Source organism: Bacillus rossius, chromosome 10 (genome assembly GCF_032445375.1).
Source record: "Bacillus rossius redtenbacheri isolate Brsri chromosome 10, Brsri_v3, whole genome shotgun sequence".
In the NCBI taxonomy this organism is placed as follows: domain Eukaryota; kingdom Metazoa; phylum Arthropoda; class Insecta; order Phasmatodea; family Bacillidae; genus Bacillus; species Bacillus rossius.
In genome coordinates, this window is record NC_086337.1 from 14438017 (window position 1) to 14454905 (window position 16889).

General features: G+C 41.0%; 1 protein-coding gene across 4 annotated transcripts in view; it reads right to left on the reverse strand.

Moving 5' to 3' along the window:
• Window positions 1-302: 302 nt before the first annotated feature.
• Window positions 303-16889, reverse strand: part of LOC134535794 (mitochondrial intermembrane space import and assembly protein 40) — a 36016-nt gene continuing 19429 nt past the window's right edge. For all 4 annotated transcript variants that reach the window (XM_063375074.1, XM_063375071.1, XM_063375073.1 and 1 more), the window contains exon 3: window positions 303-1125. In XM_063375074.1, the coding sequence (XP_063231144.1) occupies window positions 479-892 (414 nt within the window). In that variant the 5' untranslated portion in view covers window positions 893-1125 and the 3' untranslated portion in view covers window positions 303-478. The remainder of the gene's footprint in view (window positions 1126-16889) is intronic.

The following is a 16889-nucleotide window of genomic DNA, read 5'->3' on the forward strand; positions in this document are numbered from 1 at the left end:
ATATTCGTACAGGTCTATAAGCAAACCAATGAGACTATGTAGGTCTTGATCTAAGCAACACTGGTGTAGGTGGTTCAAAATTGTACAACAATAGTCTCCAGTACGTATGTTGGCATTAGCTATCACAATGTTCCATTCAGTATAAAATCATATCAACATTTTCCTGATAATTCCATGTTTCTCCTGTAATTTTGAAATGTCCTTGCTTTTCCATATTTTCAATCATTTCCCTATTTGCACGTGAAGTTAAGTACTGTAAGGAAAAATGGCAATGACTGATATTTATGCAAAAAAAAAATTCATAAAGAAAATATCAATTGCTTTTTAATAAATCATTAGTACACAAAGCGAATGCCTGGAGCCATTAAAATTTTGTATTGCAGCTCAATACAAACAGCAGATGTACTGTTCTTATAAGTTACTAACTACCTCTTATTATGACTAGTTGCATCGAAGTCAGTTGTTACCACTAGCACTTCTACATTGGTTTGAGGTCCGTCTCGCTCTTCCCCAGGGCGGGCACCGAAGTCTCCTCCCCCGCGGCACTGTCCCCCTTCCCCTCGCCGGGCAGGTCACCGTCGTCGTCCTTGTTGTAGAGCGAGGGATACTTGGACATGCACTCCTGCATCGTCTTGAACACCTCGTAGCAGTCGCTGCCCTTGGGCTCCGCCTCGCTGTAGTGGAAGCAGGAGAAGGCTTCCCGGAACTGCACCCCGCACGGCCCCGTGGCCATCCCCCCCAGGCACGGGCAGCCCCAGTTTATCTCCCCGCTCGGCAGGATCAGCCCCGGCTGCGGCTCGGGCTCGGGCAACGACACGGAGCTCGGGATCTTGTGGTCTTCCGCCGTGGCGAAGATGATCGTGTCCTTGCCTTCTTTTCGACAATACGACATGCTGGAGCAGCCGCGATTCAACAGTGGTGAGAGTAGGTTCTACTATTCCCGGTCAGTGACAGAAGACATGCAGATGCGTTGTGGACCCTGTATGCGCAATCCACGCCGGAATACGTCCCACAAAGCGCGAGAGAAGAGCGCAGCTTTATGTAAGAAGATGCTGGACACCTTATAATGGCTCTACAGGTCTTTTCATCGTACTTGATGACATCTATGTCAGGAGTAGCTCCTATCTGAAATCAAAAAAACCAAAATATAAAAAGGTTTTGTTTATTTATTAGTACTTATTTAAATATAATTAAAACAGTAAATTGAAAAAAAATATATTAAATCAAAAATTGGCTCCTGAAAAAAATATGTTTCCATGTAAAATTGCAGAATTACTGTCAGTGACATTTAATTTAGGTTTCCAAGGTTTACAGATGATTTATACACAGGACTTACAGAAACAAGGCACAAAAGTCACAGTGGTCTGAAAACCAGTTAATGCTGTTTACATTGTTTCTAAAAATATATACACCATGTACAACTCACTCACTCACAGATCCATAAAATTCTTACCCACTTTTCAAATGAGCTAGAAGCTTTCAATTGGGCCAGCTAATAAATGAAAAACAGTTACCGATGGAACAATTTCAAAAGTTAATATCTTTAACACCAAAAAAAAAAAAAAAATCTGATGCACCTAGAAAGCTGTTGCAGACCTTTCTTCAGAGGTACACTGTGGCTGAGCAGTAATACATATACATCCGCCCTTGAAGTGACGCTGTTTAATTTGTGCTGCTTTGAAGTAACAACACCATAAAATTACGACATGATTTTAAGGACCATTGTAATAGATTCGAAATATTTTTTTTACGTGAACTTTTATTTCCACGCATGCACAATGACAACAGCATTAAATGCAAAACTACAAAATAATGTGATGAATCAACAAACAATATTTGGTTCTTTCCTTATCAGCTATTTATTCGAATCCTTCATTTTGTATTTATCTTAGACGGTGGCCAAAGTGTTTAGCCAACGTTTATATTACACCATGCCATAAGTAACAGCAGCCTTTACATCTTATTAGAACTTAAATATAGCTCCTATATTACTCACATTATTTTGTAACTCAGAAATTTTGTTAGAGCTTCTCAGAAATGTTTTTCCCAAGCCCTATCATGTCAACAATGCAGTCCGTGAATTTTTTGAATTTAATTTTAGGTTGTTTAATCTCAAAATGTTACTCAACATTTATTTAAATGTACTTTGAATGTATTTAGACACACGTAAGAACTGTAAATTGATTTTAACAGCAGTAGTGTGTTGATTAAAATGTCTGTCAGCTAGCACACTTACCTGATTGGAAGACAAAACATTTTGATTAATATACACTCTTAAGGAAAAAAATGTATTTGATTAGCACTCTGTTTTTGTGGAACCAATTAGGGCGTTACTTCGAGGGGTGGATGTACATGGATTACATCATGATATATCTAATGAGATCTACAATTAAATTTTGGTTCTATGTTGTTCCATGTTACATTTTTAGCAACATCAATTTTAGAAGTACTATAAAAGAATTAAGTGTAATATCAATTTCATTACTTTGCTATGAAAAGGCAGACCACGTTTAAGGTGAATAGAAAATACAACCAATTAAAAGAAAGCTTAGAAGCATTTTATGCATGAACCTGTATTGCCAAATCCATCTCTTAGCTTTTAGACCTTGAACACACACAATACCTTCAGCCAGGAAGTCACTCACGACTGTTAATTGATTCACTTCATTCTCAATGCATCTATTTCCATGAAACACACACCATTGTTTTCAAACAGACTGCTTTACCAATCCTTGTCTCAACTTCTAAACAAACATCAAACAAAACTTTACATGCTCTAGAAACTGAACTAAAATTACAAGAAAACCCATCCTTGTCAATGCCATTCTCTGAGAATGCCCACTGACCCCCAACTGATAGAGGAAATCAGACTGAAAAGAGTGAGAGTGGTGACTGACGATATACAAAATAGCTGTCCACAGTATCAAGGCAGTCCTGTAGAGATGTCATCAAATAATTTTGCAATATTATTCAGAGTGAATAAAAAGTACATGAAAAAAAATTATATATTAAAGCTGCAAAAATTTCACCATAAATTAAAAAAAATTGTTTTACACATTGCTGCAAATACTACACAGATTACAGTCCAGATATTCACATTAATAATCATATTCATATATACAACTATCTGGAGTAAAAAAAATCCCTTTTGGCACAGCCTACAAGCGTAGGTAGATTTTAAAGTACATATTTTTCTTCTGGAAATGTTTTGGAAACTTTTATGAACTCCTGAAACATTTTAAGAACTTAATGTACATAACAACCTATATGTTCACCAGTATTCAAAACAAGATATATTTAACATTTTCTTGTATTCCATGAAACAAAAATATTTTGAATGCTTTTAACTTAATGCATCCAGCATTGAATGTCTTAACAAATTTCATATTATGCCAACCAAGGTAGTTTAGTTATGCAATTATTTTTGACCTCCAAACACTATTTTTTTTTATCCTTGCACTAATACTTGATCATAAAAAAAAAGTTTTGGTCAAAGGTTTAAGGTAAAATTAAGATGGTTACTAATAAATTTTGACGAATATGATACTAAGAAAGTTGTAATTTTTTTTAATTTCAACCCCTGGTTTTATGGTAATTGTTTGTTTCAACAAAAATCTTTTCAGCCGAAGGTTTTAGATAACGTTTAGGAGTTTTACAATAAATTATAATGGATTTGATACTATATCTATTAAAAACCTTAAAACATTTTGTCTTTCTACCCTTGTTATTTCCACCCCTTGCAGTAATGATTTGTTTCATATTATTTACTTCCGATAAAAGTTTTCAACAATATTTAAAAAGTTAAACAAAAATAAACATTAATTTAATAGAGTACATGGTAGGTACAAGCCCAGGTTTTTTCAACCGCTTACAATAATGGTTTTAATATCAGAAATTGTTTCAGAAAAAAGATTTCGATAAATATTATTTTTTACGAAGAATTTGAATGGATTTGATAGTGTACCAAATAAGGGAGGTATGGATTTTTTAAAATTCTAATTTGTTCGTCTAATCAAAAATTGTATTAGACATAAGTTTTATTTAAAATTATATTTAAAAAAAATCTAAACAAATTTGATGGTGTGCCTACAAAGGGAGTTATGAATTGTTTTGTTATTCAACCCCAGTTTATTCCATTCCTTGGGTAATGGTTGGTCATATAAGAAGTTATTTTTTTAAGAAGAATGTTATAGAAAATAATTTCAGTATTTACAAAAAAAAAATGGAACGGATTTAATAGTGCACATGGTTCAGAGATTATGAATTTTTGAAAATTCTACCCCTTTATTTTTTCAACCTCCTGACAATGATTTGTCTTATCGAAATTTTTTTCCGACAGAAGTTTTAGATAAAAATCATAAGATTTACAAACAATTTGAATGGATTTGATAGTGTGCCTAATAAGGGAGATATGATTTTTTAAAATTCTACCCATTAGTTTTACAAACCTTTGCAGCAATAGTTTGTTGAATCAAAAATTGTTTCAGACAAAAGTTTTATGTAAAAATTATAAGATTAATACATAATTTGTATGAATTTGATGTTGTGCCTACGAAGGGAGTTATGATTTTTTTTGTCCTCCAACCCTTGAATTTTCAACTCCTTGTAATTACGGTAGGTCATATCTAAAACTAATTCAGACAAAAGATTTTTGTATACTCCTATGAGTTTTAATACATTCAAAGGGATGTGATATTTTCCATATTATGTCAGTTACTGCGATTTTTCTATTTTTCAAAAAATTTTCACCATTTATACCCGATATTACCCATTAACGAACTCGACCGAGATTTTCCATTACTAGATTATATGTATCAGTTTGGAAGTGATTTGTGAAAACTTGTGACAGTTATCGTGTCAACAAAATTGTGATATATTTGTGTGTGTGTGTGTGTGTGTGTGTATATATAGAGACACACGTTTACGTTGACGAAGGGTTTAGGGTCTACGGACCATAAAACAAAAAACCAGATAAAAATTTTCTGAAAGTTGCAACATGGTAACAGCTACAATAGGTAGTATTTCTTTGAAATATACCTATAAAGTTTGAATAAGGTTACAATAAAATTTTCATATTAATTGCATCCGAACACTAGCCTAAAGGATCCCTTAGCTAAGGGAACCACTAGAAGTGCATCATAGTGGACACGGCCATCTTTGCACTGCTTCCGAATTCTCACAAGGGATGCCAATGCATCCCTATATGCGTCCATTAAAATCGAGGTTACTAGGAAGGCAAAACTCGCAACCTCAGATGCGCCCCATATAAGTTAGCTCTGGAACTGTTTTTTTTGTTTGAATATAATATTACTTAATTTTTTTGTAATAAGATTTGTTTAAAATGATACAAATAAAAACATTGATAAAAATTACAGGAAGGCAAAATACTTAACAGTGGTAGTTAATGCTCATTTTAAGTATTACAAAATTTTTTAAATTCATAACAAGGTTTTTATTTTAATCGCTAACATTTATAACATTATCACTACATTATATTTTTAATTGGTTTTTATTTACGTTTTGCTGAATAGTCGATATCACGACTCCAAATGGCTACATATACATTTGAGGGCTGATCGCGCATTGCCGGTGATTTCGAGATGTTAACTATGGGCGCCACCACGTGGAAGGGCACGTGGACCCGGCGGAGTCTCTCACTCAGGGCGTGACGTAGCCCAAGTGGGGACGAGTTACCAGCCCTTTCTATCCTAGCTACCCAGACCTGGCCCGCTCTAGGCGTCGGGCACGCCACACTCCTAGACTCACTCACCACGTGATTAAATAAGTACTCACTTTATATTTATTCTCCAGATTTAATTTCACTAACACGTCTCTCTACACGCCCGTTACACGTTACACATTACACGGTTAAAAAGCCTGAGGCACGAATCGGTTTAGGTGAAGGCATGGTCCACACACGTGGCCATGCTGCAAAGTATACTTATTACACGGTGATGAAAAAACTCGACTGAGACAATTAATTAATTAAACAGCCCGCTGGCCGAGAGCTGCCCCGAGGATGACGAGCGAAAGAGATTCAGAAATACTTAACGAGACAGAATTACTTGGTCAGTGCAGAACAAAGGTTGAAGTCCCCGGGGTGCTGGCGCGTCTGCTCTCGGTCAGTGATGAAGATCGACTGGGCTGAGCTCATCGCTCGCAGGTGGCAACATGGCGCCCTTCGCGCCAACACAATTACCGTTACTGTATTCTACGACTCCGTGCCCCGGCGAAAGTTGAGTAAATTACAGATAAACATTAAAAATATATAAAAATTACTGACAATGGAAAGTTTGTTACTATTTACTTATTTAATGATAATTCATATAAAAGCATTCCTATCCTCGTCCAAGTCCGTGCCTGTTCGGGTCCGCCCGGGCAACGTCTATAGTTATTTAAGGTAACTTATTTAAATTAAAGAAACACAAGTAAACTACACAGCACTGGGGCGAAGATGGATGAAAACAAAAAGGGTTTACAAATAATATTAAAACGTAGCAAATTAGGGGTGCGGCGCACTGCAGCTAAGCGCCCTCTTGCCGGGCTAGACACACACGCACACACGCACGCACGAGCGGGAGGTTTGAATATAGATGGTGGTTGGGCGGTGTCGTATCGGGCTCAAAGGGGCCGCAGGCCCGGACGACGTCAATTGCCCCCTCCGAAAGTAGGCCGATATGACAGCGCCGTTTGACAGATGGTTGGGGGGCGTTGCCTGTGGTGTTTACGTCGCGCACTCCCACGTGGCAATGTTGATGTTTATGTTTGTGCGGGCAGGTGGCAATGTTGACATGACGGACGGACAAGCAATGTTTACACGATGGAAGGGCGAGCAATGTTTACATGATGGCGGCGAGCAATGTTTACAAAATGACAGTTGAGCAATATTTACACTATGGAGGACGATACACACGGACAGAATGGGCGCTGGCTGACTAACCTTGTGGGTGGTGACCCACCAGTTGTCCCGAGCCCCAAATCTGCGTCAGCTGCGGCTGCGGCGGCTGCTGCGTGTGATAGCGTGGCGGTGGCCAGGGCGCCGGCCGGCAGGGGCGGCGGCGGCCAAGGTCAGGCGGCTCGTGGCAGGCGGGCAGCAAGCGCGGGCGGCGCTCGGCACGACCCGGCTCAGCCTCGCCGACAGGCGGGCGCTTCGCGGCCCGTCGTGACAGACGGGTGACAGGTGTCGAAGTCCGGGTGACGGTCACGTTCGGCGGTGGGACGGTCGGGCGTCCCGGCGTCGTGGCGTCGACCTGCATCGCGACAGGCGGATGTAGGGAGCTCAGGCGACTCTTCACGGTGCGGCGTCCCAATGTTGCCAACTTGCGACATTTGGGTGGCGTCTCGTGCGGCAGGGCACTTGACCGGTGTTCCGGTACTGCGGCGATCGGCGTCGGAATCGGGCGTCGTGGCGCCTCGGTCGATTCTGGCGTCGTGTCAGGTGGGCATGTAGGCGGCGTCAGCGTCGGCGTCGCGCGCGTCCGTCTCTTTCGGTCCGGTTCATCCGTCTGTGCCTCGAAGCCAGGCGGGCACAGAGGAGCAAATCCAGGCGGCGGGGCGGCGCTCAGGCGTCTCGGCGTCATGGCCCTGGACATCGTGTCGCAAAGCGTCCTGTTTGCGACTGCGCACTTTGGTAGCGGTGACGACGGCCGGATGACGTCGAAGCCAGGTGGTGGCGACAAGGTGACACGAAGCGTCGGCGTCGAGTCTGGTGGCGTCCGTGGCGAGTCGTGTGGCGGAGACGATGCGGGTTTCGCCGGAAATGACCTTGGTGGCGTCGGGACGGCGGTTCGGTGCGGTGGCGAGGTCATTCCGGCGTCGGGAGGTGTCTCCGACACGAGGCGGGTGCTGGACGGCGTGGCAGACTGCGGTGGGACGGTCGTTGTCGGGCGTCGCTCGGTTGGCTTCGGCGAGTCAAGCGTCATCATAGTCGGGATGAGTGGCGTCAGGTCGGCGAAACGAGGTCTTGCTGGCGATGATGCGTTTGGACCAGCGTCGGGAGACGTCAGGTCGACGAGAGGTGCCGAGGTTGGCGGCTCCAGGACAGGAGGTGGCGGAAGCGGAATTGTCGGCGTCGGGACGGCGAGCGTCGGCGTCGGGATAAGTGGCGTCGGGTCGACGAAACGCAGTGTGGCAGGCGGCGGCGGGATCGGACTTGTGTCGGGAGACGTCAAGTCGATGAGCGTCGGCACGGCGGGCGTCGGGACGGCGGCCGTCGGCGTCGGGACGACGGGCGTGGGCGTCAGGACGACGGGCGTCTTTGTCAGAGCGGTAGGCGTCGGTAACGTAACACGTGGCGGTGCGGGTGACGTCAGGACGTACCTTCGTGGTGCTGGGGTCGGCGTCGTGCGTGAGGAGTCGGCTTGGTGCGGCGGTGACGTTCCGGCAACGGGCGGCGTCCTTGGCACGGGCTGCGTCGGCGAGTCGAGCAGCGTCTTTTCCGGCGTGGTTGGCGTCGGCGTGAGCGGAGTCGTTTTCGGCGTGGTTGGCGTCGGCGTGAGCGGCGTCTTTTTCGGCGTGAGTGGTGTCGGCGTGATCGGAGTCGGTGTCGGCGTGAGCGGCGTCGGCGTTTCGGGAAGCGTCGAGGCGTGTCGTGGAGGATTTTCCAGCGTCTCTGCCTCGTACTGCGCCTGGGTGGCTAGGTAGGCAGTGCACCGTGCGCACGTGAAGGTAAAAAACTTGCGCAGTACGGTCCATTCACGTTCGCCGATACAGCCACGATGCCACAGGCCGGCACATTCCTGGCAGCGGTATCCCTCGCTACTACCTCCGGGACACGACCTAGCTCCACATTTCGTCACGCCGTGTATGCGGTACTCCGTACAGTAGCCACACTCGTATCCGGCGGCGGTCCTGCCATGCAAGTCCCAACTCGGGCGGGGAAAGTAACACCCGATACACTCGTCCGGATACGGATACATGTCTACGCACGTGGTACTCTGCACACGAACAGTCCTCACGAACACATCAGCACTGTGTTACTTACTGCGCTCGGAGTCCGTTGTTTGTGCGCGGATTCCTGGAAGCGTGCGCTTGGCTGATCACGTGGCTGGCGCGCCAGAGTCCCGCTATGCGCTCCGCGCGAACAATAGTTCCAGCGCGAACTTTAGTTCCGCGCGCTCCGCGTAACAACCGCCTATCTCACACGCTCGTACAGGTCTGGTTTTCGCGGAAGATGTAACTCGCCCCACGCTCTTGGGCGCCATTTGAGGGCTGATCGCGCATTGCCGGTGATTTCGAGATGTTAACTATGGGCGCCACCACGTGGAAGGGCACGTGGACCCGGCGGAGTCTCTCACTCAGGGCGTGACGTAGCCCAAGTGGGGACGAGTTACCAGCCCTTTCTATCCTAGCTACCCAGACCTGGCCCGCTCTAGGCGTCGGGCACGCCACACTCCTAGACTCACTCACCACGTGATTAAATAAGTACTCACTTTATATTTATTCTCCAGATTTAATTTCACTAACACGTCTCTCTACACGCCCGTTACACGTTACACATTACACGGTTAAAAAGCCTGAGGCACGAATCGGTTTAGGTGAAGGCATGGTCCACACACGTGGCCATGCTGCAAAGTATACTTATTACACGGTGATGAAAAAACTCGACTGAGACAATTAATTAATTAAACAGCCCGCTGGCCGAGAGCTGCCCCGAGGATGACGAGCGAAAGAGATTCAGAAATACTTAACGAGACAGAATTACTTGGTCAGTGCAGAACAAAGGTTGAAGTCCCCGGGGTGCTGGCGCGTCTGCTCTCGGTCAGTGATGAAGATCGACTGGGCTGAGCTCATCGCTCGCAGGTGGCAACATGGCGCCCTTCGCGCCAACACAATTACCGTTACTGTATTCTACGACTCCGTGCCCCGGCGAAAGTTGAGTAAATTACAGATAAACATTAAAAATATATAAAAATTACTGACAATGGAAAGTTTGTTACTATTTACTTATTTAATGATAATTCATATAAAAGCATTCCTATCCTCGTCCAAGTCCGTGCCTGTTCGGGTCCGCCCGGGCAACGTCTATAGTTATTTAAGGTAACTTATTTAAATTAAAGAAACACAAGTAAACTACACAGCACTGGGGCGAAGATGGATGAAAACAAAAAGGGTTTACAAATAATATTAAAACGTAGCAAATTAGGGGTGCGGCGCACTGCAGCTAAGCGCCCTCTTGCCGGGCTAGACACACACGCACACACGCACGCACGAGCGGGAGGTTTGAATATAGATGGTGGTTGGGCGGTGTCGTATCGGGCTCAAAGGGGCCGCAGGCCCGGACGACGTCACATTATTACAAACAACTGATAACAGGTGGTGGTAGCAGTAAAAGTATTCAGATATAATCCATCCCTTAGAAATGTGTACTTTATATTTTGGCTGCATTTACTAAGGTATATAAGGATGTGTGTGCTATGGATGAATCTCTATGTATTCGGATACAGGTATTAATTTAATTATTGGCCGTTGGGTAGGTCAATGGGTAAAAACAACCTCAACTCAAGAATATATCAAAACAATTGAGGTAAGATTATAAGTATGTTTTAATATTTAGCACTGAACAAGTGCCACCAGACTCATCAAGATTGCCACAAAGCATTGCAGGGTGAATCAATTACCAATTTCATTGCTTCCCCTATCCAACATACTTGTGTTTTCTCTTTGGTCCTTCTGACTAAACAAAAACTTGTTTTATTGATAAAGTTTATTAATTTATTCCAATGAGCCTTTGATTATGGGAGGTACCATAAGGCTATGGAACAAGTCCTATGCTCATGGAATCATTGTAATATTTACAGTTTACATATCAAAAATTATTATAAACCATTTTGGTGAACAGGAATTTAAATCCCAATTTTGGGTTGGGGTGGATGGGGGAAGAGAAGGAGAAATAAATAGCTAAATCCAAAGAACACGTCAATCAAGCAAATAAGAGCTGAGAAGAAGCATGGCATTAAAAACAATGCTTGAAAATGACTATAAAAAAAAAAGTTTAAAGCCTTCAATAATATTGATGATGAAGATCTAAATAAACTTGTTATTTCTAAAATAAAGTATATATTATTCTGCTGCAAATGTATATTTTAGTTTATCAATTACTTACCCTTATGCTTGGTAAACTATATAAAAAAAATGCAACAGAATAATATGTACTTACTTTAAGAAATAAAAAGTTTACTTAAATCTTCATAAAAATTACTGATAGGCTTTAAAACTAATTTTTCCTTGTTTGATTAATTATTTGATTGGTTCCAGCACTGTTTTTTTGATTCAGTTATTTCTTCCCCCCCCCCCCCCCCTTCCCAATTTTTGGAATTGCAATTCCTTTCAACAAGTGGTTTGTAATAATTTTTTTTAATTTAAAACCAATCTTTTTTTTTGTTTTAAAACTAATTTTATCAAACTTTAGATAATTTTATGTCTAGACCCTGATTAAAAATTCTGTTATCACAAGAGGCGTATGCAAAGTTTTTAAATGATTTCCTGGGTTGTAAGTTCACAACTGTGTATCTTAAAATATAAAATATTCTTAATATGTAATCCAATGAATGTCTGAATACATATATTTTTCATGTGTTGTATAAAATTAGAGTTTCTCGTAAATATACCGTGTTTTCTCGTATAATTGTCGCACATTTTATTCTAAAATCAAGTTTGAAAAGTAGGGGTGCAACGATTATAGGGAAAAAAAATTTTGTTAGGTAAAGTTATTCATAAAAACCAAACCAGTTCATGGAAAGTACGTTTATTTAAAAAAAGGTGGAGTATACAATAGCATGCCAAATAATCTATATTAATAATTCACTAAACAAAAACTTTTCTTCAACTTTAAATAGAAAAACCAAAACTCTAATGCGAATGCAAGCCACTTGAATCTGACGTAAACTAACATGTTGTAGTACACACTTGCCACGAAAGAATGCGGGCTATCAAATGTAGTTAACTCGGCACCTGACAGAGTGTGCGCGTTGTATCCAATCGGCAAGATATCGATATTCGACTACGTGCGTGCGCTCTATACGGGAAGCAAAAAAACCAAACATGAATGATGCGCTGGCTACATTTTTATAAGCGGTAACGCAATCAGAAAAGGGGGACATTCCATGTCAGATCAACACACTTTGAATTAAAATTTTACCTCACCATTTTAGAACTTCTTCAAATTTTGTATAGTGGTAGTATGTACTAAGAATAAGAAAAATATTAAATTTTAATTTTTTATCTCTAACGGTTTCCAAAATACAGCTATGTAAAGTTTTCAAAAAAGCGCTCAAAAACGCTGGACGAGCGTTTTTGAAATTGCTCTAGAAGCTGTTCTAATTAAGCTAGAAAGGTGGGAGTGGTGTCATTTTACTCCATTTTTAATGGGTTTTCTTATGAAATATAACACACCATAGGTTGTCATAAAAAATTTTTTTCTAAACTTAAAATAAAAATTTTGATTTTGAATAAAACAAAAAGTGCGTCCCAAAAAATTTTGAAAAAATTCTTAAAAGTAGGTTGTACTTATGGGAAGCATGTGTCAAAATTTCAAAATGGGCATGCAATGGGTTCAATAGGTAAAAAATATTTGAAATGAGAGTTGATTTCTAAAATCAGTACGGTTTATGTAGTGTATGGTAGTATTAATTGTTTGTACATGAACAAATAGGCATTCCATTTACTTACTGAGTACAAATTCACTTGTTACTTGACATTGCCTGAGTTATTTTTAGTGTCTCTTCAGCTGTAAGTGTATAAATCCTTCCAGTAGGAGTTGTAGGATCAACTTTGCAGAGGACGTCCGTTACTGATATCCACAACACATCAGGCTTCCTTGGATATGAAAATGAAGCTGCCGGTCCAGGAGGGTGTAAAAATGTTACACTAGAACCTCGATAATCCGAGCTGGATGGGACCGGGGCCAACTCGGATTATCAGAACCTCGGATTATTGGAAATACGAATAAAAACACGCAAAATCAATTTCTAATACATATGTCGATGTTTTAATAAAAATAAAATACAAACATATTGAAAGGCAGATTAGAAATATATACATAATTATTATTTTTTAAAATAATATATTATTGTTTTTTGTTTTTTTAATGCTCCTCGCTTCTCAGCTGCTCGTGTGCTCCACTTCTTAAAAAACATTACGTCATTTGGCGTGACGTCATCTTGCTGCTCCACGTATTCGAGTGCCTTTTCTAAACGTAGAAACCCATCTGCATGGCTAATTTTTTTGTTGGTTTCTTCTTCCCCTTGTTCGTCTTTTTCGGTGTCCTCATCCCGGTTGTTGACCATTTCAATAATTTTCTCATCTGTCAATTCTTCAATTTCATCACTGTCTAACCACTTCTTAACCTCTTCAGCACTGGATTCCATTTCGCAGCCAGGGATTGCCACCATTAAATTCAATAGAGTCATATTATCACAGTCATCTTCAACTGTTTCTTCTTCTTCACTTTGTGAAACTCTCGGTTTTATAAGTTTTGACCAGGATTTCTGTATAGTTTCCTGTTTAATTTCTGACCACGCATCAACTAACCAATACATAACGTCTTTTATATTAACTGTTTTTAGCATATCTACTAATGAAATTTCTTCTTCTTGCAAAATATATGTCAGAAGCATGCGTCTGTACTTTTTCTTTATTGTCGCAATGACGCCTTGGTCCATAGGTTGAATGAGGCTAGTCACATTTGGGGGCAGGAAAACAGTTTTAATTTCATCACTTGAAAGCTCTTCTACGTTTGGATGGTATGGAGCGTTGTCAATAACCAACAGTGCTTTTCTCGGTAATTGTCGTTCTTTTAAAAAAGTTTCTACTGAAGGAACAAATTCCTCGAAGAACCAATTTTTAAAAATGGTCGTATTCATCCACGAGTTCTTTTGATTTTTGTATGCGACGGGTAGTGCGTTCATATTTACATTTTTAAAAGCTCTAGGTTTTTTTGATTTTCCTATCACCAAGGGACGAAGCTTATGTGTCCCAGAGGCATTGGAACATGGCATAACAGTAATTCGTTCCTTGCTCTTTTTATGCCCAGGAGCGGAAATCTCGTCTTTGGATGCTAGACTCTTGTCAGGTAGCATTTTAAAATTTAACCCATTCTCGTCACAGTTATATAATTGATCATGTGTGTAGCCCCCTTCTTCGATCATGCTTTGAAATTTTTGAACATAGTTTTCAGCACCAGCAGCATCAGCTGAAAGCTTTTCTCCTGTGATATGCAATTGCCGCACACCGTATCTTTTTTTCCATTTATCCAGCCATCCTTTACTGGCATTAAAATTGCTTTCACCTTCTTGTAATTTATTACGAAAATACTGCGCTTTTTCTTGTAATATAGGCCCAGAAAGAGGGACACCTTTTTGCCGCTGTGCTAAAAACCATGAAAACAAAGCTTCACTTGTTTTTTCGTACTCACTTTTTTTCATACGAGATCTGGATGTTGTAGCCTGAGAAAGATTTTTTTGAGTTTGCCATAACTCCAATTTCTGTCTGTTGCGCCTCCAGTCACCCACAGTAACAGCACTCACTCCTAAATCACGCGCAATTGTTTTTAGCGGCTCACCTTTATCAACCCGCGTCAGCGCTTCTAATTTATCACTTAATGATATTTCAGTATGTTTTCTTTTACTCATACTGGTTCGTAATAGAACTGGGACGTAACTACATAGATGTGCTCACGGCGAAGAACTTATGGGAACTAAAAATTGGAGGGAACGCGGGGAAGTGACGAGGGGGCGGAGGATCTAGGCCGACGGAGAAAAGGGGTTTCCCCCAATGTTCTAAAAATAGATGCTTGCGACTTCTGCAGGGGTGGGCGGCTACCTGCTATGTACAGTCACTTACCCAACTCACCCCATCAGGCCTTCCTCCTCAACGTAGCCCTGGCCGTCCCTACGTGTATGTGTGTTTGCAAAATTCATATTTTTTTCTTTCTCATAACCCCCGAAACTGACTCGGATTATTGGGAACTCGGATTATCGGAGCTCGGATTATCGAGACCCTAGTGTACTTTTAATTCATCATCTTCTTCCTTCTTCTCCAAAACATAAGCAACCCACCACTTTTCATCATACACTGCCGTTATGTAGCCATTTACATCACTTATTTGCAATTTATCTGGTGATTTTTGAACAGCTACAGTGTCTTCAGTTTGACTTTCCGAAAAAACTTTAACTCTTAGTTTTGAGAGACTCAATGGTTCAGGTATAAAACAGTGGAATTTTTGAGTACCCTTAATAGTAAAAGCCTGGTTGAAACGCTCCTCGAGAAACTTTTCAGATTCAATATGATCTTCTTGGGTTGAAAAAGTAAAATGTATTCCATTGATATTTTGTTTTGCCCATTCATAAAGTTGAATGGCTGTCAGGATTTGACTGTCATATGGCCGCTGTGGACTAGCTTTAGCGGCTAGTCTCTTGACCGTGCCACCAATCCCATCACAAGGGCCCTTTCCATGAGCCGTAGCTGAGAAATGCCATTCAGCTTCAACATCAAAATCCTCTTTATGGTAGCACAAGTTTATGAAGTTTTTTTTGTTTTTATATTGCCCAGCACACCCGTCAGAGTAATAGAAAATCTTCTTCGGTAATGCCTGGAAATGTTTTGTCAAGAATTCAATAAGTTTCTTTTGAAACGTATAAACAGACACGGTATTGTGCTCCAAGCAATCTGATACCACAACAAAACTGACATGTTTGAGTTTGTCTTCACTTTTGTAATAAATTACAAAAGGGTGAAGAGTTACATGTTCATTAGCCCAGTGGTAGCTCTGAGCCTCGTCTTGTACCACAATTGTGTAGTTTTCGGAAAAGTCTAGGTTTATCACAAACTCTGATTCATTTAAATTTTCTTTTTTATCATTGATGAAAGCAGCCTGCATTTTAGCAATAAAATCATGTTTTATTAGAGGTGAAAGTTTTTCCAAAAAGAAAGTGATAAAGTCTTCTGAAGATTTGTTTAAAGTCTCAAGAGTGCAACGATCTACAGACACCCATTGACGAAAGGTGACATTTTCTATCAAATTTTCTTCAAAGGCATCTTCAAGAATTGTTTGTATAGGTGTAACCCCAGGACAATCAGCACATTCACCCATGACACATGTTATTGCTGGTGGATTGCATTGCATTTTGACCATACACTGCTTGTACGACTTCAATTCACCATTAGTTAGAGTTCCTAATCGGGCATTTTCTATAATTAACTTCACATTTTGGTGGATAGTACATACGCACACTGCAGGCGTGCCACTTTTGCCTGCTAAAATACATTGTTTTGGTCTTAGTTCAGCAAATTTAGAGAATCCTACTTTAATGTGGGGGGATTTCTCCTTGAACAGAGTATAAGCTTCCTTCAGATTACACAAGATAAGACGTTTTGATATTTTGGTTTTATTTCCATTTGCCTCAACAACTGATACACAATCTTTTATGCCGGGCATTGCTCTGCTGATTTCATCATTTAGATAAAAGGAATGAATAGTATTTACAACATCTTCTGAGAGCGTCTTACCAGGCTTGGGATTGGGAGTCTCTAATATACCTTTCTCTTTTAAAATTTTTTTTGCTTGTCTTACCATATAGTTTGGCGCATTAAATTCCCTCATAATCTTCCTTATCCCCCAACCCTCTGGGAGGCAAGTAAGTATCATTAATTTCTTAACACGATTGTTTGAAACGGAAAATTGATCTTTGAGGTTTTGTAAAACTGATTGGTCAAGATCGTCCTCTTGACTGGACGATGATGGATCTGCTGCTACAAAAAGTTTTCGTTTCATTGCAGAGTGAATTTTTCTTGCTTTGGTTGTTGCATACTGCTTGGATTGGATTTTCCTTTTGTCAATAGGAGACTCTTCTAGCTCCAAAAGAGAAGTATTCATTTGATCTACTGTTATT